The sequence below is a fragment of the Larimichthys crocea genome, chromosome XXIV (genome assembly GCF_000972845.2).
Source record: "Larimichthys crocea isolate SSNF chromosome XXIV, L_crocea_2.0, whole genome shotgun sequence".
NCBI lineage: Eukaryota > Metazoa > Chordata > Actinopteri > Sciaenidae > Larimichthys > Larimichthys crocea.
In genome coordinates, this window is record NC_040034.1 from 10,573,325 (window position 1) to 10,594,746 (window position 21,422).

The 21,422-nt window shown below is 40.3% G+C and overlaps 3 protein-coding genes across 3 annotated transcripts; 1 reads left to right on the top strand and 2 right to left on the bottom strand.

Annotated features, from left to right (window-relative positions):
* Window positions 1-3,192: 3,192 nt before the first annotated feature.
* dnaaf2 (dynein axonemal assembly factor 2) lies at window positions 3,193-6,427 on the top strand. Its single transcript, XM_010734875.3, has 2 exons — window positions 3,193-5,246; window positions 5,330-6,427. The coding sequence occupies exons 1-2, from the start codon at window positions 3,483-3,485 to the stop codon at window positions 5,702-5,704; spliced, it is 2,139 nt and encodes a 712-aa protein (XP_010733177.3). The 5' UTR covers window positions 3,193-3,482; the 3' UTR covers window positions 5,705-6,427.
* On the bottom strand, window positions 5,965-10,975 carry lrr1 (leucine rich repeat protein 1). Its single transcript, XM_010734874.3, has 5 exons — window positions 10,433-10,975; window positions 9,102-9,200; window positions 7,459-7,711; window positions 6,789-7,263; window positions 5,965-6,702 (listed from the first exon to the last, which is right to left on the bottom strand). The coding sequence occupies exons 1-5, from the start codon at window positions 10,613-10,615 to the stop codon at window positions 6,447-6,449; spliced, it is 1,266 nt and encodes a 421-aa protein (XP_010733176.1). The 5' UTR covers window positions 10,616-10,975; the 3' UTR covers window positions 5,965-6,446.
* A 4,030-nt stretch (window positions 10,976-15,005) lies between these two features.
* LOC104922173 (transmembrane protein 151B) lies at window positions 15,006-21,341 on the bottom strand. Its single transcript, XM_027275090.1, has 2 exons — window positions 20,756-21,341; window positions 15,006-17,980 (listed from the first exon to the last, which is right to left on the bottom strand). The coding sequence occupies exons 1-2, from the start codon at window positions 20,891-20,893 to the stop codon at window positions 16,349-16,351; spliced, it is 1,770 nt and encodes a 589-aa protein (XP_027130891.1). The 5' UTR covers window positions 20,894-21,341; the 3' UTR covers window positions 15,006-16,348.
* Between the last annotated feature and the right edge of the window lie 81 nt (window positions 21,342-21,422).

Sequence of the window (21,422 nt, forward strand, 5' to 3'; positions counted from 1 at the left end):
CCTGGTTTTTTTTTGTTTGTTTTTTGCTTTTTTTTTGGTTTTTTTTTTTTTTTTTTTTTTGTTGAGAAGAGCTTATATACAACTAGGCAAATGTTGTACCTTTTAATGCATAAATCTGACAAGCTACTAGTTTTCTTATGGCTGAGCTCTTTTAAAGAATTTTTAAAGAATTTTAATCATAATCCAGTGTTCGTTTTATGTTTTAATTGTTTTTCAAATTTGCTGTCTTAATGACATTCTGATGTTTTTAATTAAATTTTCTTCTCTTTTTAATTTTTTTATTTCTATTGCTATTGCTTGTCTTAATGTCAATGTTTTTTCCTTGCCTCTGTAAGCACTATGAATTACCTTGTGTACGAATGTGCTAAACAAACTTGCCTTGCCTTGCCTTGCCTTGTGCACAAAAACTGAAATGAAAACAGGTCTGTTCATTTTTTAAAGATTTGTGGTTCTCACAGGACAGCAAACATATGATGATCTTATAGATTGACGCATTTCTGTGGATTAAACTACCCAAATACATAAAGTGTTCAAATGAGCAGTAAAATTAAACAGACACGTTAATACAGCAGTAATATTAATCCAAAAACATCATTGTAATATAAAACAGTGACAGGGCACAATTTTCTCCATCCTGAGATAATTTAGCAAGTAAAATTCGCTGAAAATACTTGCATACTTTTGCTTAATAAGGCTTATGGTATTAATCTACATTGACACGGCATGCACAATAATAATATGATCTACACCTGTTTTTTCCTCTTTGTGACACAGGAAGGATCATGACCAATCACTTGAATTTGCCACAAGTTATCTATAGACATCAAAGCAAACAGGGTGGTACAATAGACTCTATTTTTTGATTTGTTGAGAATCATGCTCCTTTAAATTTGTATGAATATCTCCTTGATTATTCAAGTCAGCCATCACTATAATTAATTTACAGTAGAAGTTAAATTGGTTATACTGAAGGATAATGCTAAATTTGACCACTGTTAAGTGATTTATCACAGGTTTTGACCACACCTAAATTAATTTTGGGTTTCTTGTTCTTAATATCCATATAAATGGTCATATAATGGACTCATGCATGGATGCATACAATGAGCCTTTTGCACTAATAACTTATTAATAACCCTACCCTTTATGCAAAAAAACAAAACCAACAACAACAAAAAACCCTATGAACAAAACAAGTGAATTAACTCTTACATTAAACACACATATTTTAGTTATATTCCTTTTATTTACGGCAGTTCACAATACACAAGGTGGATTAGAAATTACTCATAAATAGGAAATCAACCAGAATTTACCCACCACCACTTTAGGATATGCTATAAATGAAAAATTGAAAGTACTAAATTAAAATAGCAGAATAAAATAAAAAGTTATATAAACTATATATACCTTTATAGCACAGTATGCTGTTTGACCATTTCACAGAAATACACACATGGTTTGTAGCCTTATATAAGATTACACTAACACTAACTGGAGAACATTTTAATTTTAATAATATAACTATGAAAGTATACGTGATCATAATGTATATAAAAAGGGCACCTTTACTACAAATACTACATATTTACCACAGCTGTCAGACTCCGTTTCACTGTTTTTTAAATCTATAAACACATATCCTTTATTCTTAAATTCTCGTTGATTTCCTATTTATGAGTAATTTCTTATCCACCTTGTGTATTGTGAACTGCCGTAAATAAAAGGAATATAACTAAAATATGTGTGTTTAATGTAAGAGTTAATTTTACTTGTTTTGTTCATAAGGTTTTTTGTTGTTGTTGGTTTTGTTTTTTTGCATAAAGGGTAGGGTTATTAATAAGTTATTAGTGTCAAAAGGCTCATTGTATGCATCCATGCATGAGTCCATTATATGACCATTTATATGGATATTAAGAAACAAGAAACCCAAAATTAAATTAGGTGTGGTCAAAACCTGTGATAAATCACTTAACAGTGGTCAAATTTAGCATTATCCTTCAGTAATAACCAATTTAACTCACTTGTATAATTAATTATAGTGATGGCTGACTTGAATAATCAAGGAGATATTCATACAAATTTGAAAGAGCATGATTTCAACAAATCAAAAATAGTACTAAGTCCTATTTGTACCACCCTGTTTGCTTTGATTGTCTTATAGATAACTTGTGGCAAATTCAAGTGATTGGTCATGATCCTTCCTTGTGTCACAAAAGGAAAAACAGGTGTAATTCATTATTATTTTATTGTGCATGCCGTGTCAATGTAAGATTAATACCATAAGTCCTTATTTAAGTAAAAGTATGCAAGCATTTTCAGCGAATTTTACTTGCTAAATTATCTCAGGATGGAGAAAACTGTGCCCTGTCACTGTTTTACTATTACATATGATGTTTTTGGATTAATATTACTGCTGTTTTACTATTACATATGATGTTTTTGGATTAATATTACTGCTGTATTGACGTGTCTGTTTAATTTTACTGCTCATTTGAACTACTTTATGTACTTTTGGGTAGTTTAATCCACAGAAATGCGTCATATTTTATAAGATCATCATATGTTTGCTGTCCTGTGAGAACCACAAATCTTTAAAAAATGAACAGACCTGTTTTCATTTCAGTTTTTGTGCACAAGGCAAGGCAAGGCAAGTTTATTTGTATAGCACAATTCGTACACAAGGTAATTCATAGTGCTTTACAGAGGCAAGGAAAAACATTTGACATTAAGATAAGCAATAGCAATAGAAATAAAAAAAATTAAAAAGAGAAGAAAATTTAATTAAAAACATCAGAATGTCATTTAAGACAGCAAATTTGAAAAACAATTTAAAACATAAAACGAATCACTGGATTATGATTAAAAATTCTTTAAAAATTCTTTAAAAGAGCTCGGCCATAAGAAAACTAGTAGCTTGTCAGATTTATGCATTAAAAGGTACAACATTTGCCACTAGGTTGTAGTAGAAGTTGCATAAAATAGGAATATTCAGGAATATTCTTTAATTTGTACTTGAAATACACCACTACAGTGCCAAAAAGTCAAGTCTTTGACCACTTAATTAAATTAATCGAATCTATAACACAATTAAGCCACTGTAGATGTGAGTTTTATCTTATTTTCTTTTGGTTAAACTTAAAGAAAAATACATTTAATAATGTAAATTTAAATTGCTACTTTTATATTTATGGGGGCAAAAAGAAAACCGTTTCTCAGGGAAGTGTTTCCTTGTTACACCAACGACCCCGATGTTGCTATGGTTACGTTAACACAACTATATTAGGACCGTTTGTCGCTAGTTAGAGGTCCAACAGGAGCTAAGAAAAACAAACAAAAAAACATTTTAATGGACATAAAAGGACAAAAAAAGACGTCGAGGACGGTTTTAATTTAGCTAACCTCACTTCGGATATATTTTGTGGAGGTTTATCTCGTTTAAACTTCTCTGCGCCTCGATATTTCCCCTCGTAACAATCAGCATGGAGGTCGGAGATAAACTGAAAGAACTGAACATGACGGTGGACGAAATGGACAGGTTGACAAAAGCTTTCAAAGACGAGAAGTTCAGAGAAATGTTGCGTGAGTACGCAGAAGAATTATCAGACCCCGAGAATAAGAAAAGATATGAGGAGGAGATCAAACTTTTGGAGCAGGAAAGAGGAAACACAGTTGAATTCATCCACCCTGAACCCTTCAGGGCTCTCAGGACGAGTGTGAACGGCAAGCAGAAGTGTTTCATCAACATCTGTGCCAATGAGAAACTTGGAAAGCCTTCCAGTAGATGGGGGGTGTCGGAGGAAGGACGCAGAGGACAGTGCTGGTCCCTGCCTCACAGTCTGCACCCAGGGAGGCAAGACACAGACCCAAAGGGGAACAAAATCATGATCTATGATGTTATTTTCCACCCTGACACCCTCCACATCGCAAGCAAAAACAAAAGATTCATGGATATGGTGGACAGCACGGCCATTCAGGGAATCCAGAAAGCTTTTAACGTGACTCTGGATAAAAATAACGTGAGGGAGATGAGTACAAAATACAAAGGCACCCCGCACCCTTGTGTCATCCGGAGACCAACACCTGGATATGAAGCCAAGGCGCCCTCGGAGAAGCCTGACCCTCTTGCATTCCCATACCCAAATGAGAAACGACCTATCCAACCCTCGCAAACCAAACCTACAGGATCACCTGCGACAGAAAACAGCAGCGAAGCTGAACCTAAAAGCTTCCAGGTAGAGCCTCAGAAAACCAAAGAGCCAACCAAGCCAAACTACACAGTCAAATATCGATCTTTTATTGATCTACAGGACTTTAGGTGCTCTAGAGACTCAGCCCAAAGCCCCAGGCCCAAAGAGATCATAGTTACCATCGACTTGCCACTTCTGAAGGCAGTCACCGATGCCAGCCTCGAGGTAAAGGAGACGAGGCTGCTGCTGGAGTCCAAGAACCCAGCCTACAGGCTGGAGCTGCCCTTAGCCTACCCTGTGGATGAAGATAAAGGAGAGGCCAAGTTCAACAGACAGAGAGGACAGCTTACAGTCACACTGCCCGTTCTTCCTTCCAGTGAAGCTTTTGTTTTTGCTGTAGGGGCCGATCGGACCGGTGGTAGTGATGATGAGAGGCAGGAGGAGAAAAGTGAGGCAGAAGAGGATGAAAAATGTCAGGAGAAGGAGAGAGAAGACCCGAGAAGTGAGGAGGAGAGAGACACCGAGGAGGATTTGAAGCAGCAGCAGACAAGGGTAGAGAATGGCGAAGGAGAAAGAGGTCAGGAGAAAGGAGAGGAGCAGGTGTGGGAAGGAGAAAATAGCAAAGAAGAGGAAATTGGTGTGGAGGAAGAGAGAGAATGGAAGAAGCAGATACAAAAAGACCAAGAAAGTGTGGAGGAGGAGAAAGTGAAAGAGCAGAAGCAGGAAAACGAGAGAGAAGTTGGAAAAAGGCAGAAAGATGAAGATGAATGGATATGTGAACCTAACAAATCAAGTGAAGATGAATGTGACCGAGCAGCGGAGAGAAAGGATTGTGTTGTGACAGGTTTTCACGGTGATAATGTTGACAGAAACTTGGAAAACTCACGCGTGGCTGCACCTGAAACAGAAAAACAGCCAGTTCTAATCAATGCTGAACTCTCAAGTCACGGAGAAAAAGAGGAAGAGGTAAATCTGAACTCCTGTTTGGAGCCAACACCCAAAACGAGGACTTCAGACATCAAAGAGGAGACTGTAAAGACAACAGAGAATCTGAAGGTGAGATGACTTTGTGTTAAAGAGGAAGTACAAGTGTGTGAGATCAAACTAAGCTGCAGGTAACTTGTATTTTTCTGTCCTAGGTGGAAACAGATGCTGCATTAGCCGCCGACACTCAAAGCCAGAACATAAAGGAGTGCTGCGTTCCCCAGGGGACTGAGGAGTCCAGCAAGATGACCGCAACAGACGACGCAAACAAGTCAAGCGGAGGAGGCTCAGGCAGCCTCAGCTCTGAGGAATTCGCCACGGGTTCAGCAGAGTGCGACCGAAGGGATAACGCAGACGAAGACGACCTGCCGACAGAGCAAATCTTCCAAAACCCAGAGGGCTGCAACCACAAGCCTCCACCTGTGCTTTTAAGGGAAATCGATACAGATGGTAACGAAGAGATCATCAGCGACCATTCCACGTCCGCTGGGTTCATCTTCCAAAACTCCCTGATGTTTGAGCTGGACTGAGGACTGTGTGCGAGGACTCCAGGGAGTTCGTCTGTGTGTGTGAAAGTGGAGGGCATGTGTGGTATCTTTTTCTTTATTGTAGTGTGTCCAACAATATTAAACATTCATATTTCTCTTCACATGACTCATTTCAACATCCCAGAATAAGCTACTGAGGACAAACAAAGTGAATACTTTTATTTATTGAAATTTCCACATTATATGTGTATAAGTTGCGGGTCAGTAAAAACACAGCTCCCTTTACTTGTGGACCCTGAGGCACTGAGTTCAGGAGAAAAACTTAAATTTATCTAATTTCTTTATTCCCCTGCTGAGCAGAAGTAGGTCAGTGGGTGAACCAACCTGCAGTTTGCTTTAAGGGGCAGGGAGAATGAAAAAGATGACGTGTGACCAGCAGCACAGGGTAAGTTTCGTTTTGTGTCAGTGTTGCTGTGAGTTACATAATGTCAGTGTCACTCGGTTACAGATGGAGCAGGTACGAAAGGTGAGTGTCTTGTCATGTCTTGCACCGTTTGCGATGTGTGGGAAGTCAAACACAAGTGTAAAACAGGCAGCTTGAAGCGCTTTTAAAAACAAAGCTTAACAGAGTCTCAGGCTGTAGCAGGAACCTGCACCGCTGAGCTGTTTACTACTGCAGATTCCTCTCCTACAACGTCTCACAGCTCGCAGTCTATTGCAAAATCCGCAGCAATTTCCAGCTGTTGGTTTGTTTCCTGTCGAATGGGGGAAAAAAAAGAGTGTTTCATCTGATTCCTCTCTGGAGGGAGTTGTCTAAAAATTCAGAGTAGCAGGAGAGGGAGCAGAAGTGCTGCTGCACAGGTGCGTCTGTGCCCCCCATGTCGTCCACCAGGACCACCGTGTGGGAGACTTGGTGCAGGTTCATGCTGACCGCCGTCTTGATGTAGAAGCTGACGCAAACACGGCCGCAGTCGCAGGTCTTGCCTTCTTCGAGGTCCCGACACAAGTGGGCGGGGATGAGGTGAGGTCCGTATGGTATCCTGTGAGGAGAACCAGTAAAAACACAATGAGGGGTTTGCTGTATGAAGCGCAGTGAAGATAGAGTATGAGCATGTTTAATTCTAACCTGAGGTTAGCCACAGCTCTGGAGGCCATCTCCTGAAGTGGAAGTGGGAATGTGAGATTCATTGTGTGGTCCAGAGAGTTCGGTTGGACGAACGGATTTCCAAACAGGTCCAGGTTCTCCAGCCTCAGCCTACGGAAGTCACTGGGCAACATGGCCAGCTGGTTATGCGCAGCTGACAAGAACCTCAACTTTGAAAGCCGCCCAATGTGGAACGGCAAACAGACGAGCTCATTGTCGTCCAGTTTGAGGTTCACTAGTTCTCTGAGCTGGCAGAACTGAGCGGGGAGGGACTGCAGTTGATTCTGGCTGAGGTCCAGGAGCTGGAGAGTCCGCTGCAGGGTGGACAGGCAGAGGGCCACGCTGAAAGCTTCCAGGTGGTTGTTGTGGAGGATGAGCTCAGAGAGGCAGCTGAGGTCACCGATGGTGGCAGGGAGCTTCTTGATGTGGTTGTTGCTGAGGTCTAACTTGCGGAGAGCTGTGAAAAAAACAAAAACAAAACACTACTTAAGAGGGACCTCTAGCAACCATAAAGTTGGGAGACTTGCAAGAGACACATTAAAAAATCCTCCATGAGTCACAGGACACAACAAAAATGTTTTCAGGCCAAGTAGAATGGTGAAGTAGAATAGACATTAACGCTCCATAGACTTTTCTACAAAAACAACTCTACCTTTAAGGGACAGCATCCGCATGTCCACCCGTGACAGTTTGCAGTAGGAGACTTGCAGCTGCTCCAGGGAGTAGGGGAAGCTGGACGTGAGGGGGTAGTCCTTCTTGGACGTGATGGTGAGCTTCTTCTTGGGCTGCTCGACGTCTCTGGCGCGAACAGGAGTGAGCGTGGAGAGGGGAAGGCTGGCCGCGTCTCTTCCTCTGTCCGCCAAGCGAGCGGCTGACAGGAAGTTCTTTAAGCTGTTGGCATCAGCCTGCGGATCGATGAAGAAAGTTACAGGTGGATTAACAGATCGATAGATGTCAGACAGAGACGGTAGACTCCAAGCTTCTTCTCAAGTGGTGGCATATGACTGGATTTCTTTGAAATATCTAACCTAAATTCCCTGACCTGGAAGCTTGACACAATTAAGATGAGGACTTTTTGCTGAATATAAATGTGAATGACTCAGGATGTAAAGTACAAAAAAAATAAAAAAAAATAGACCCATGACCAAAAGGTAGGCTGTGATTTCTGGTTGCGGTATCATATATATTTTTTTATTACCGTGGTTGTGTCGGTTAAGTTGGGTTCACACTCATGTTTTCCTTGTTTACCTGCCGATTGCTCTATCAGTTTGTTTGTCGGTGTGTGAGTGTATTTGTGCCAACATGACGGGTTGATGTTAGAATTAGAGTTGTCAAGATACCAAAATGAGTAACCACGATACTATACCAGACAAAGTATCGCGGTTCTGGGTATTATCGCAATACTGCTTTACTTTATTATTATTATTTTTATGAAATGCAATGCATTTGTACAAGTTATAAATACTTATTAGTTACTTATAATGTTGTTTGGTGCATGATAAACATAATACTGGTAAAGTAAGAATTAGACTGAAACAAATATGTGAGTGCCACTGACGACGACGACGCCGTGGCAGACTCGCCGCTCGGGCCCGGTGCTTCTGCCACGGTGAGTGTGTTGTCTCGTGTTTGTGACGGTCAGCTGTGCACAGAACTTTAGCTTGTTGTTTGTTTTGAAGCGAATTTCTATCGAAGCGGAGCGGTCTTCATGGAGTTCGTTCTTGCCGGCAGAAACACATGAACAGCCAATCAGCTAACACATGGGCGGACCCAGCGTGCGGAAACAGCCTATCATATCCCTGGACGTCACCAGTAACAGGCAAACAGCCAATCATTCAGCAGCTGAGTAGGTCGGTTGCAGTAGTTGTCATGTTGGTTTGTTTACAAGGGAGTAGCATGCAGTGAGAAGCCAGGAGGAGAGTAGCGGAAACTGGCACCGGTAGTACCGTCGTGTAGAATTTCTAGTATAGTAGGAACTGTTACAATTTGGCACCGCGGGGTACCGTGGGTACCGCGCAACTCTAGTTAGAATCTAGGTGAGAGGTGACCACTGCCTCAAAACAGCCAGGAGAGCTTTACAGCAGCTGGAAACAATGGCTGCTACGGTGTCTGTCCAGGCATCAGCTGCAGTCAAAACAAGCCTGTGTGTCTGACTAGTTGACACGAGTGACCGGACAGTCTGGTCTGAGTCTTGTGTGGCAATTCTTCCAAGTAACAAAAAATGAGTTTGCATGACAGGACAAGAACAAAACCCGTTCATATTCAGACTGTTTTACACCATGTTGGATGTCATACCTTGCTCAAACAAATGTCAACAGCGGGTTCCTTTAGTCTCACTGTGGCCTTGCCTTCCTCCACAAACCAAGTGAAGAACTTCTCTATGTTGTCTTTTAGCTGTAAGAGAAACACCAGTGATGGAAAAATACACTTCACAATTTCACAACAGGACAGGCTTACATCATCTTCCGAAAAAGAGTGATTCACCCCTTTCGACAAGTTCAGACGGGAACACCGAAAGTGTTTATCAGCATGCTGGTTTACGTCTATGAGCTTTTAAATCAGAAGCTTCTGAGGTGCACCTGAAGGCAGCATTGAAAACAATACTTCTAGGGTTCACCAATCTGGGTCTTTCTGCGAAAGATAATGATGAATAATTGAAAAAGTTGATTTTCTTAAGTGACTCAGGGGATTGGGTTAATGGAAAAACACAAATGCAGTCAACCAACGGTATATAAAATCGTTCAAATGAGCTCAAGCTAAAACATCTAGTGATGTTGGAAAATGAAACATGTATTTAATCTAAAAAGAAATTGTCATAGAATATCTGTTTTTCTTTTTACTGACGAATAAATAACATAACAGCTCTCATTTTCTGTCTTATTAAACTAGAACTAAGAGGAACGCAGCATGTAATTTGGACGTCCTTGTCGACACTTTAAATGAGACCTACACATTCAAAACAGCGTCTGTTGTATAAGCTGTTGGGACAATATTTCAGAGTCTACTTGGGCTGCGTGGGTGCCTGGATGAACTGTTAAATGACATAAAACAAAAGGCATACATATAAATATATCACCTTTTTGCATCAAAATATTAATTTTTTTTTTTTTTTAAATGTGTAGTTTAAGGATTGAAATGACGACAACGTCACTTACAACTCAATACAATAGTTCAAACATAAATCAAGGGAGATATACTAGTTCTCTTGTATTAACGTGTAAATATTCGATCCGACAGTAACAATACAAACACGTTTCATGGTGACTTAATAGATCTTTACTGTTTTTATCCATCATAACTTTACTCTTAAAAGGCAACTAGACGGGTTTAATGTTTCTGTCTAAGAAATAAGGACTGTCTGACACAAATATGATATGATCTAGTATCCTGACATGTAAATGAAATGTAAACAGATCCTTCATGAACTACAGTACACACATAAAGACATAGTGACTGACATAGGGACTACATTTGGTGTTATATTGAATATTCAGTTTGTTTTTTTACTTTAAAACTACTTTATGTATCTATATGATTACTGATTTGTTGAGTCAATCTGGCTGTTTTGGGAAAACAGCATCAGAGGCCACGCAGCCTGTACAGTTCAGGATATGACAGACACTGACCTTGTACTTGGAGCCTGCTCGGTCTTTGGCCGTACAGATCATCATGTAGACGCTGCTGCGCTGGCTCGTCTTGTCCGTGTGTTTCCCGATGGAGAGCACAGCTCTCGTCCCTTTGCCCCGACTCTTCATCCCGAACGTGGGGAGCATCCGATTCACCACCTCGACATCACACTGGAGCTTCATCGCAAACCAAAAACACTGAAAGTGACAGGAGTCCGGCTCCAGAGCCGAGTCAGACCGAGCTAAATGTTTGAATGCATACCAGAGAGAAAACTTCCGCGAACAAAGTAACGCTAGCTCTGATGGCTACGGACACAACACACGCCCGTGCTCGTCACGGATGTCAACAACAGAGCAGACTCCCGCACGGAGCCGCATCTGAGCGGGAGTCAGAGGCTCTGAACGCGACCTGCAGCGGGGATACGAGACCTGCAGTGAGGCAGTCTGACAGAGTCCGGATCAGGATCAGCTGCGGAGCTGCTCGGTGTCTGTTGATCAGTGTCAGTTGGTTAGCCGCTTGTTAGCATGATCTCGCGCGCGTGGGAAGTGACGTCGGTGAAACGTATGGGCTCGAGCGCGCAAAAAGAAAATAGAAAAAAAAGTTTATAAAGATTTTAAATATTATTTAAATATTGTTTAAAGATTGTTTAAAGATTGTTTAAAGATGATTTAAATATTGTTTAAAGATTATTTAAATATTATTTAAATATTATTTAAATATTATTTTAAGATTATTTAAATATTGTTTAAAGATTATTTAAATATTATTTAAATAATCTTTAAAGATTACTTAAATATTATTTAAAGATTATTTACAGATTATTTAAAGATTATTTAAATATTATATAAAGATTATTTAAAGATTATTTAAAGATTGTTTAAATATCGTTTAAAGATTATTTAAAGATTTTTCAAAGATTATTTAAATATTGTTTAAAGATTATTTAAATATTGTTTAAAGATTCTTTAAAGACTCTTTAAATATTATATAAAGATTATTTTAAGATTATTTTAAGATTAATAAATGTACTTTCTGACAAGAAAGTATAATTCTTCTGTTTTGTTTTCAAATACAAGGTTGACAAGTTATGCACGACTGTATTTATTTTATTGGGGACATTTCATATCCACAAAGCTTATTTTAATTAATGTCTTAATTACTCCATCGTTATGATGTTATGTTTGTTTGAAGAAGTCTGTCACCAAAAAATGTTCGCCAAAATGCAGGACTTTATTGCATTTAAATTACATTACATTTCCATCCATTTGAATTACATAGTCTTAAAATTAATGTGAAGCAAGTAATAAGATTCATGTAATAGTACTTATAAACTTAATATGCTTCCACTACAAAGTAGTGTAGTAGTAGCCAGGTTTATGCATTCAATATTAATAAAGACAATTTGTTTGCCCAAACCGAACAGCAAAAATGTATTCAGTCATTTTGAGTTTATTAGTACTTATACATGAATCTTTTTACTTGCTTCACATTAAGTTTGTTAGTTAATTTAAATTAAAACTATGTAATTCAAATGGATGGAAATCTTCTATGTAATTGAAATGCATGTGCCCAAAATGTTTTTTTTAGCGTACATACATACATACATACATAGACACATACAATAAATGTGTGAAATACCCATCTGGACCTAACTTATCGTCATTTTAAGTAGTTTCTTTTTTAAATTAAAAGTACTTTCTTTTTGCATGTGAGTAGTAAAAATCTACTCAGCGACGTTTGTCTAAAGAAATCTATCACCAGAATGAATCTTACTATTATATACTTTACTATACTACTGTATTTTATTTTATTTATATTTTTTGTTAATGAATTGGTATGGTTTGTTGCTTGTACAGTCCTATAAATAAAACAATAAGCAAAAGCAACACGTTTAAAACAAATAAACAAAAAAAGGGAGTCAATCAAGGTAAAATCTACTCAGATTTTAGAGAGAGATTTTATTTCATGTTATTAATTAAAATATAAAGTTAATATGTTTTTAAAAGAATTTAATTTTGATTTATTTTGTATTTGCTGTCCTTTTCAGTTTGATGCTGCTTTTCATTTTGTTTTTCCAAATTATTCTTATGTTTGAATGTAACTTTTCTGTTTTCTTTATTGACATTTTTAATAAAGGTATATTTAAAAAAAGGCAGCCCTTAGCCTTGCCCAGGACGACTGTGATTGGTTTAAAAAACCTGAACTGTTTAGCGGTTCAGTCAAACCTTCCTCCAGCACTAACATGAACTGAAGAGGTGCTATGAATAAAGTGAGCTGAACACAAAGAAGATGCTGTCTTGTGCTGCCTTCAACTGCAGAAGCCAGACAGACCGCAATGGACAACAAATCCTGTTATTTTGGTAGGACAATATCAAACAAACACCTTAAAGGTCCAGGGATGTATTGACAGAATATGGTAGAAATGGAATATAATATTCAGAACTATGTTTCCATCATGGATTGTTATGTTTTATTACCTTAGAATGAGCCTTTTATATCTACAAACAACAAAGTTACTCTTACATGCCATGTTTCTACAGTATCCCAGAACAGACAAACCAAACACTGGCTCAAAATCAATTGGCAACCTCCGTATCTGTGAAGTGAAGTCGATTCAGAAGTGCCAAAAACTGCAGTACCTGAAACGGCTTCTTGAGGCTGGCTACAGAACAAACTCATCTCCATAAGCCCCCATGTTAAAATGTCCAACTTCACTTGTCACAGTGCATTAAAATATTGCCTTCTTTCCTTCATAATAACTTAAAAGATGTACCAATGCTTCACTATTTATTTTAAAAGCAGTTATTACTGTTTCACATCAGCAGAAATACACAATATAATATCATTAAAAAGTAAGAATAATTTAAAGGTAAAGTAAAATAACATTTTTGATATTAGCAAAAAGCATGTTGAATGTTCTATATACATGAGATATTTGCAAACATGTACTCGCATACTCTGGTTTTCCAGTTTTTGTGTCATTGTGTGACACAAGAGGCTGCATCGATGGCTGAACAACATGCGGAGTAAGACCCTGAATCAAAACTCTAGGCTGTGTGCTTCACACTTTGAAGACACGTGTTTCTTTTTCAGTGGTGGGAGGAAGTGCCTTACATCAACAGCTATATCCACCATTTTTGACTACTCCCTAAAAAGTAAGCACAGGACAGTGCAGGCAGCAACCAGCAATGCAGAGGGAAGTGTCACCAGGTTCACAGCCTCACATGATCATACATACTCAAAGGTCAGAATCAGAATGTGGTGCATGTGTCTGATGTTATGTATCACAATTACGCTGCCGAAACATCAGCTAGTGACAAAACTTGAGAGGTTAAAGAGGCATGCACAGCAGATACGAGTTCAAAGCGTATCAGTGGCAACAGAAACCTCTATGGAGCACCCGTGATAGAAACGCCAAAATCACTGAAGCCTGAACTGGAGACTCGGCTACTTTCAGTGGAAGAGAAACTTGACAGTTGTGGGGAAAAAAATTAAATCAGGAAAGGAAAAGATGAATGAAACAAGTAAATTAATTGTAAAAGAATCCAGTGTTTCAAAGTGTCAGTTGTTATTTTCCTAAAATCATATAAAAAATAAATGTATAAAGATATTTAAACAATATTTTTTTAAGTGTAAACAAAAAACACACACAGTCAAATCACACAGGTTCAGGTTGTGCTTGACTATTGAATATGTTGCTTTACCTTGAAATATGGCCCAATGTCCCCCGGGATTTTCACTATCCATTGTCTTTTCAGTCGCTGATCTATAAGGCTCATAACCTGGAGCACAGTTTCCAACTGAGCAGGATGTCAGAGGAAAATGGCTGCTGAATGGCACCATGTTTTCCTTTTCTCAGTTCAGCAGAGGAGCAGCCCACTGCTTGGTAATAATTACTTTTTATTGAACAATACATAATGTGGTAGTTTGTCTGACAAAAACAATAATCAAAAGACTCTTTAATGATCTCCAGTTCAGTCACATTTAAGAACAAATACTAGTTGATCAAATCATGTTTGTCTGCAGCTTTTAACTGCATCCCATTGTCCACCTCATCGGATGTTGCTCACTGAAATATCTCCATGACAACTGAGGAGAAAGTCTATTAAAAATGTGGCTAAAATAAGAGTGGAAAAAAATAGTAGGTGTACAGTTTCTGAGGTGAAGTATTTACTTTTCTGCCCGGCCTGTAGACGGGTCAGCAAACATTAAAAAAAAAATTGTGGTAACAGTTAAATGTACCCATCAAGAAATATAAGAAAATATGAAAATAAAATAATTAATATAGTCTTTAGCAATTGTGGCATCTAGTGGTCAGCAGAAAGAAAGACTACCGCATAACTTTTCACTTTACTACATTTATTAGACGCTGTAGTTACTTTACTGTAGATTTTCTGCACAGATCACATGGTTATCTTACGTATAAACAGGATGTCATAGATTCAACTACTTAGTAGTTTATAAAGTGATTAAATGACTCCATGTTGATAATTAATAATCCAGTGATCATGTAACACACTGTATAAATATCATATTCTAATAATCTGTGATTTTACTTCACTTTGGGGGAGCGAGACTTTTATTAGTAATGGAGTATTTTTGTAGTATTTCTTTACCAAAGTAAATAGTTCCTCATCAAACAGAAATCTCCTCTGAACTACCTCTGGTTGAGCTTTGGTTCCCGTGTTCAAGTTTAAAATGAAGTTTCATTGCCTGATATGTAAAACGAACATGTTTAATATCATTTATATCCACACTTGAGTTTGCGAACAAGTGTCAAGTTGATAAATATTTTGAAATCTGGCCCCGGAGTATCATGATAAACTGCGTTACCTATATGATCACAGAATGCGAGGACTTCAAAACACACTATATTATTCATAAAAAATAAAATGTCGTATTTATGTGACCTTATTTAGCATTTTTCTCTTCTTCTGCTGTACTTTGCTCCAGTTCATTTAACATGCTGAATTTAATCGTTTGTCTGCGTAAACGGTTTATTTTCTGTCTCACAGCCACAAAATACAGTAGTTGGTTGAAGTCAGTGAACATTAGTGTTTGTCCCCTTGTAGTGGAGGACAGCAGAGGTACCGGTGAGTCTGAGAGTGTCTGACATCGTCACCTCAGATTAACATGACTGCTGGAGAAACTTCACTCTGCTCTCTCTGTATTAACACACAAAGGGTCCTAATTTAAAAGCATAGTTTGAGGAAATAACCATCCGGAGACATATATTATGCTATATTCCCTTCAATCTGACAGTACAAGCGAACTCATGACTGTTTTTATTGCTTACATTTTCACAATCACTTTTCACGCCACATATCTCTCATCAGTAGATGCTTTGTAATGTTTCATAAAAGTCTAAAACAGAACACAGTCTTTGGCTTCACCTCGTCGTCTATGAATCAACTAAAAAGACTTTGGTAATAACATGCATCTTTCTCGTATTGTTCTTATATATGTGCCTCTAAAAAGTCTCCCCACGCATATAACAACACATGTAAGGTCAGTGTGGTTTTGTTTCCTGTGATTTTTGATGAACGGTTAGGATGCTGAGGTTCGTGCAGTTTTCACGTATCAGTGGCCTTTATGCACCATTTATTCAGCTCCTGTAGCTGACAGACTGTTGAATGTCCCAGAGCATTTAGATACAATACACACTGTTTCCACACACACTTGTGGCTGTTTTCATACAGACAATTTAACTTTAATAACATGTGCAATTGAGTATGAGGACTCTTTGACCTCTTGGTGTTAAAAAATAGAAAGTCTGTATTTAAGTTTACTTCATATTTACAGTGGAATTACCTGAAGGTCTATCTATGCAGCAAATTGTGACCAACCCTACAGCACCATCCATCCATCACTGACTTCAGTCCATCTTAACGGATCAATAGGTGTCTTTACGGCCTTCACAGAGCCGTCTCCACACAGGACGACCCTCTCCGTATATAATAATGCCTCAGTTCCCTCCCTTCCTCGCTGCTGCAGCCCTCAGCCCGGTGCACGATGAGGACAGGGAAGAACCGGGCGTCCCTATATGTCGGTGGAGTGTCACTGAGCGCCAGCTGGCTGGAGTCTGAACGGCAGCACTGCTCGTCCACGCAGCAAGGGTCTGTCAGGTTGCTGCTGTGGCTCCTCCACAGGGCTACGGTGCGGTGCGAGCCGTACATCCGGCAGAGAGAGAAGCGGGACGTGTCCGAGGAGAGGTGGGAATGGAACAGCGCTCCGCGACAGGAGAAGATGGAGGAGCAGCTGGAGCTGGTGATGGTCCTCCTCCTGCCTCCTCCATCACCTTGTCCGTTAGGCTCGCTGCACTGCTCGCAGTCGCGCTGGCTTTGAAGGGCGCCGTAGCTCTGAGCAGCCTGGCTGCTGTCCAGGAGGAAGCAGTTTGACGACGAGGTGTATTCAGTGTCTTGTAGTGAGCTCGAGTCTGCTGTGCTCTGGTTGACCAGCATGGCCTCGGAGTAGCTGGGAATCAACTGGCGGTTACAGCGTATGTGCCACTCCATTTCCGTGCTGTCCAGTGTGTCTACTCTTGGAATAACACAAGTAGGGTTGTTCCCCAGAGGCCTGTCTTCATCCAGAGGAGAGGGGCTACTGTGGCTGTACTCCAACCCAAATAGTTTCTCTATGCGGTAGTGTACATAAGCAGTGCGGTACTCTATCAGCACTCTCAGAGGCCAGGACAACATCAGCAGAGCTGCCAGCCAGAAGGCGAGCTGGGAACTGTACCAAGGCATCCTTTCTGGGTCTACATAGGCGATCAGGTTTTCCCTAAAGTCCACATTCTTAAGCTGCATTCCCTCCCTGGCCTCCATGTAATCGTCCAAGCCCTCAATTTCAGAGAAGAACCTGGCTCTCTGGTTGAGGTAATCATTTTCTGGACCGGCCTCGGTGAAGCTGAAACATTTGGTAAAGCGCAGCCGAGTTGCTGGATGTCCCGCCAAGCCTCTGAGGTCACGTGATACATCTTTCATCCCACAGTGGCTGAAGTCAAACTCGCCCTCAGCCACGTGCGTGTTCACCCTCTCGTGGTACACCTGTGTGGTGGTGTAGGCATCACCGTTGCGGTATCGTGTGACTTGCCGAGTCCGTCGCACAAAATGGTAGCTGATGGCCTTCCACCATATGCAAGGTTGGGCCTGTCGCATCCGCAGCACGCGCTCATACACGCTGTCAACGTCTGCTTTACACTGCAGCTCACTCCTGGCTCTGCAGTGCCAGCACTCCACCATGTACAGCACATAGAGCATGAGCAGGAAGGCCAGAGGGATGTAGATGTAGCCATCAGAGCAGGGGCTGTCGTGGTAGATCATTGAGTGTCCTCCAACCCCGATCCCAGAGGAACCCTGCAGGGAGGAGGTGAAGGAGGTCATGAAGGAGGAGGTGAGAGCCGGGTTGAAGCTGATCTTGGTAACCTGGGTCAACCGGCACCAGGCCACCACACCCAGGCAGCTGTACATGAGCAGAGAGAGCAGCAAGCAGCGCCAATGGGACTCCCGGCAGACACAAGCACCCAGAGACTGCTTCACTGGACGCTGCTGCAAAAAGAGAGAGACATAAGAAAGAAAGGAGAGAGAGAGAGAGAGAGGGAGTAATGAGAGAAAAGCACTTAGAAGAATGAGGCCCTGAAACATGGCGGTGACATTATGACTTGCAGCAGAAATGCAAATGACCGTGACAGCACTATAAATTGCAGAGCTTTTCCATACCTTAGCAAAAAGTAAATCAAACTAAAGGAAGCTCAGTGGGATTCAATTAAACCACGTAGAGTTAAACCACGTGGACCAGCTGACAGATTCAATATTAACTGAGGTGTTTTCACACGTCTATCTCTGAAATTAATTTAATATTGCATGAGGGCAAATGTACTTGGTTGTAAAGTTGTCACATTAATGTCACATGGTAACACGTGTATGTATACAGATAAGATCACGAAGACCATGGAGAATAAAATGAGCTTATAACAATATCCATCTTTTCATCTTCTGTAACCGCTTATCCTCATCAGGGTCACGGTGGGGCTGGAGCCTATCCCAGCTGTACGAGATACAGCATAACATAACAGAAAAATAAAAACCTGCTGTAATATCACAAAAATATCATATCAAGTAAAAAAATTTCAATATCTTTGATTCCAGTTTCTTGTATGTAATGACTTACTGCTTTTCTCTGTTAAATATCTCTGAGGTTTGGACTGAAAAATGTGACCCTGGACTCAAAAAAGATTGTTAGTTGCAGCCGGACATGACATGACACTCACACAGACATTCATGCATTTCAAGTGAGTCGTCAAATATAACTAAGCGCATTTACTTTAAGTGCAGCACTTGTAATTTACTTGAGTATTTCCATTTTAAGATCGTATTTCAGATGTAAATATACTTTTTACTCCACTACATTCATCTTATATACCTAAAAATAATAACTAATTACAAACTATATCAACAGCTGGTTAAATATGACACTTTGTAATGCAATAACAATGCAACAGCATGTAAAACGGTTAAAATCAGCTTTATTACACATTAAGCATTCTCTCTATCTGAGTCTGCATGGCTTCCTCTCACAGTCCGAAGACGTGCACTTAATAGGTTTATTGGTGACTCTAAATTGCCTGTAGGTGTCAATGTGAGTATAAATGGTTGTTTGTGCCCTGTGATGAACTGGCGACTTGACTTATCTCGCCTTAAGTCAGCTGGGGTAGGCTCCAGCCCACCATGACCCTGATTGAGGATAAGCGGTTGCAGAAAATAGATGTAAGGAAACATTAAGTGCTGCTCACACGTTAATATAACAGGAATTATAATGAAAAATATAGCATGCTGGATTAGCTCTTTTGCTTTTACATGCAGAAAACTGTCTGAATACTTCTCCCAGCACTGCTTACACACACACACACACACACACACACACACACACACACACCTATCTGCAGAGTATTGGGTGATCAGGACAAACGGAAAATGCTCACATTTGCAATACTGAGCACAAGTCAAATTGTCCCATTCAGCAGAGACACTGGCCTGAAGCTATTTCATCAGTAACACTAACAGCAAAAGAAACGAGAGCGCAACCATTGATGTATAAACGGATTGAAGCAGGACTGCAACATTTAATGTATATCCCATCCTGTCAGTCACATTCATCAGGATTTCTGCACGACTTTCTGGTACTTTGTAATATTTGTGTCTGGTGTGGTGACAATCCCCAACCCCCCCATGAGATCCTGTGCTCTTGTAGACAACCTCTGGTGTTTTATGGAGTGAAAGGATTTATGTTGACAACCAGCCCACCCATTACTGTACTGACACAGGGGTGGAGATGACACTTTGCTGGTTCCACCTCAGTTATTTATGGAGCAAACAGGGGATTCATTTCTGGTGATCCGGCGAGGATGGACCTTTGAGGAGCTTAGGCCTCGTTACTGCAGACACTGCAGAAAACGTACAGATTTTTAATGCATTTAATGACTTTTTATATCATGCTTTTATACTCCAATAATATGCAAGATGTGCAGAAAATGTCCATTTTAAATACTAAAGTAAAATATCTTCTAGTCAAGGTTAATAAGCCTCACTCAAATGGGATGACAATGTTGTTTTCAAGCAGCGGAACTAAATCTGCTCGCAATAAAAAAGGATGTTTGTGAAAAAGTTGAATGTAACAAACGTGTACTTTAATCTACACCACAGTATAAAACAGGACTAAGCAGTTACACAGGCAATTGATCTGAGACAACTCATGTCATCTGTCCATGGATGGCTGCACTCAGCCAATCCCCAGATGGAATCACAGTAATTACTCCATGACAGTAAGACAGAGAGCAAACACTAGGCATGTACGCTTAAAGGACTAGTGAAATCAGAGTCACTGGCTTTTCAAAAATAATTCTTTGCTGGCTTGAACAATTCTCTTTGGGGAGGAGAGACAAAAAGCATGGGTTTCCACATCACTGGACTCTGCTGCTACTATGTGAAACGGGATTATTCTGACATTTGAGCAAGCATGGAGGCTGTTTGGCTGCAGGTGGAGGCAGTGATGGCACAGAAAGGATGTCAATACAGGATTTATTTTCCAGTGAGCCACTAACACAGACATGAAAATGCATGTGTTTAATATCTATATTAGCTCTATTGCTATGGAGTTTAATAAAATAAGCTTAGGAAACATGCATCTTTGACAAGCACCTTTATTATTAAGTATTACACTTTTCTAAAAGTAAATCAGATCTGTTCCCCCTTTTTTCATGTTTCCAACACTTTTGTCTAAGTAGAATAATAAGCTAACGAATGACATGGCATGTCTACACCTACCTCCTCCTCCCGGACATCACTCTCAGCTGGTGAGTCCTCCTCCTCCTCCTCTTGCCCCTGCTCCTGCTCCTCTCCCTCGGCATCATTGGGAGCGCTGGCCGCGGTGTCCTCCGCAGAGTCCTGATCGGAGGAGAGCATGCTGCACTTTTGTGCATGCTCTCCTCAGATGATTTTATGTATTCACTGGCTCTTCTGCCTGCTCCCTCCGTTTACTCCCCCTTTTTGTCCCCCCTTCAGCCCCACACCGTCTGGGCCGAAGCCAGCAGGAGGCTGCTGCTGCTGCTGCTTCTCGGAGCGGGGATCCCGCGGTGGTCCCGACTGTCCGGACGGAGGGGGGCGGGGTTGAGGGATTGCACCGCAGCAAAGGCAGCAGAGGTTGACCATGATGCAGCAGGGAAGCTTGTTGTCAGTAAAAAAAAAACCCTAATAAAAACTATAAATCATGAAAATGCACCGCGTTCATCCAGATGCGTCCTGGAGGAGGGAGGAAGGATAACGCGAGATGTAGCTGAGGTATGAGGTAAACCCTGGACGTCCCAGGACATAAATCAACGGGAGTGCATTAAAATATCCCCAAACAACTCAGCTAAATAATGCATGGCTGCAAAGCCTTTTTAAATTACCTGATAATTTAAAGAAAAATAAGGGGATGTACAGTAGTAGAAAA